Genomic DNA, 2,067 nt, shown 5'->3' with positions numbered 1-2,067 from the left:
AAATATAATAATATATTTATGAGAATTAAATGATATTAGAAATATATATTTAAAAATATATTGGTATTATATTGAATTTTTAATAACATTTTTTGTATGCTTTGAATTGTATTAAAACTTTATTTTAATCATATTCTGAATCATTTAAATTAATATAGGAATCTTTTAACCCTATTAGAATTTATATTACTCAAATAAATTGATTTATAAAACACTGTATCATTATTATAAGGATTTGTAATCCATGTCATTTTACGGTTACATATATGTAGGAGAATATTTCTAGTATATAAACATTAAAATTCATCGATATTAACTATTTATTCTTTTTGTATTAGATATTGGGTAATATTGTACATATTGTTGAAAGCAATTAATTCGATTATTTGTAAAGTAAATATTTCAGAGTATTTAATTCATCAAATATAACTAATATATATTGAGATTCACTAAGATAATTTACGTAGATTATTAATGTATTAAATATAATTATAAATATTTTAAAACATGTTGTTATGTTAACTATTTGTTATGATAGTATAAATTTTAGATATTAATGATTTTGTACGTATTAACAATAATTATATAGATTATATTTAATTATATAAAAATTTACGTTTAATGTTCCTTAATGTAAAAAATATTAATGCATTTTTTCCACTTTTTATGATTATTTTAACTTATATATGTTCTTATAATTATTTGTTAAATTATATAAGTAAAATAACTTTTAATTATATTTTATTATTTAAAACAATTTAAATTGTATTTATTTTACTTTTTTTTTTAATAATTTATTATAACTTTCATATTGATCTATATCCTACATCATAATGTTTGTCATTTAATTCATTGTTCATATTTTGATATGAATCTATCAAGTTCTTATGTTTTTTATTTTTTATTTTCATTAGCTTCCTTAACCTCCTTCCTCTTGGTTGTAGATATGATCCAAAAGGTGTGTACTGTAAATAATGTGCCATTATAATATTTTTACGAGTATACAATATATTTGATATAAATATTTCTTAATAATATGTAATATTAATTGTAATTAATATATATTAATAAGTATAATTAATATATAACCTTATACAATATAAACATAATTATTAATATGGAAAAAAATAAAAGGCTTATTCCTGTACTTATTTGAGAACCGATATCTGTACCTTTTATTCGATCCATTTTTGCAACATTATGTATACCTTTTGTTGCACCCATTTGTGCAACGTTAACTATTCCTTTTATTGCATTTATTTCTGCAAAGGTATATTCTCCTTTATTTTTATCTCGAACGAGGTATTGTAAAAATGACCGGACACTCGAATCCGTAGGATTTAATTCATTTAGATATGCTAAACAAGTATGTTTAAAATAATTAAGTACATCTTTGAAACTGTCATTGTAATTATATTGACGACTTTCTAAATATTTCATCCCATTTCTAAAATTCACATATTTATAATAGCCCGGATTTGGATATCTTATGAATTCGTATAAATTATCATATGTTTCATCTATCTTTTTAAATATTTGGTATATATTTTCATTCAGATCTTTTGGATAATCACTACACTGTGAAAATAATGAAGAAATCTCCATAATGGATTGCTGTTCGCTTAGTGTTTTCATGATTGCATAACAGCTTTTTGTGTCTACACAATTGCAAGGAAAGTTATTAAGTAGACCTTTAAGCTTGTAAAAGAAATATTTACAACATGGATTTATCTTATATTCTTTTGCTACTCTTTTTATATGATTTAAATAAAAAGTAACATGTTGGCATCTTTGGATAAATTCAGAAGATCTATTATTATTTCTATTATTTAAGTTAAATTTATTACACAGATTTGTTAACTTGCCACCCACATCGCCTGTAATTTTAGGAAATTTCCATTCAAAACCTATTCTACATTGGGGATATATATCTCTAAAATCAAACTAAAAATAAAAGTATTAATGAATTGAAAAATATAAAACTATACATTTAAATAGAAAAAATCCGAGTTTTACAAAAAAAAGGATACGCTAAAATTAAATAATATAAATTATGATTATAACGAC

General features: G+C 21.1%; 1 protein-coding gene across 1 annotated transcript; it reads right to left on the bottom strand.

The window, feature by feature from the left end:
- Positions 1-806: 806 nt before the first annotated feature.
- PGO_004185 (variable surface protein) lies at positions 807-1,944 on the bottom strand (the record flags this gene model as incomplete). Its single annotated transcript, XM_028691435.1, has 2 exons — positions 807-965; positions 1,090-1,944. Coding segments are annotated over 2 exons (1,014 nt in total), but the record flags the coding sequence as incomplete, so codon positions are not given.
- Positions 1,945-2,067: the final 123 nt, after the last annotated feature.

Source organism: Plasmodium gonderi (genome assembly GCF_002157705.1).
Source record: "Plasmodium gonderi DNA, contig: Pgo-contig_718, whole genome shotgun sequence".
Taxonomy (NCBI): domain Eukaryota; phylum Apicomplexa; class Aconoidasida; order Haemosporida; family Plasmodiidae; genus Plasmodium; species Plasmodium gonderi.
Note: the sequence above shows the minus strand (reverse complement) of the source record. Positions and strands in the feature narration are given on the sequence as shown.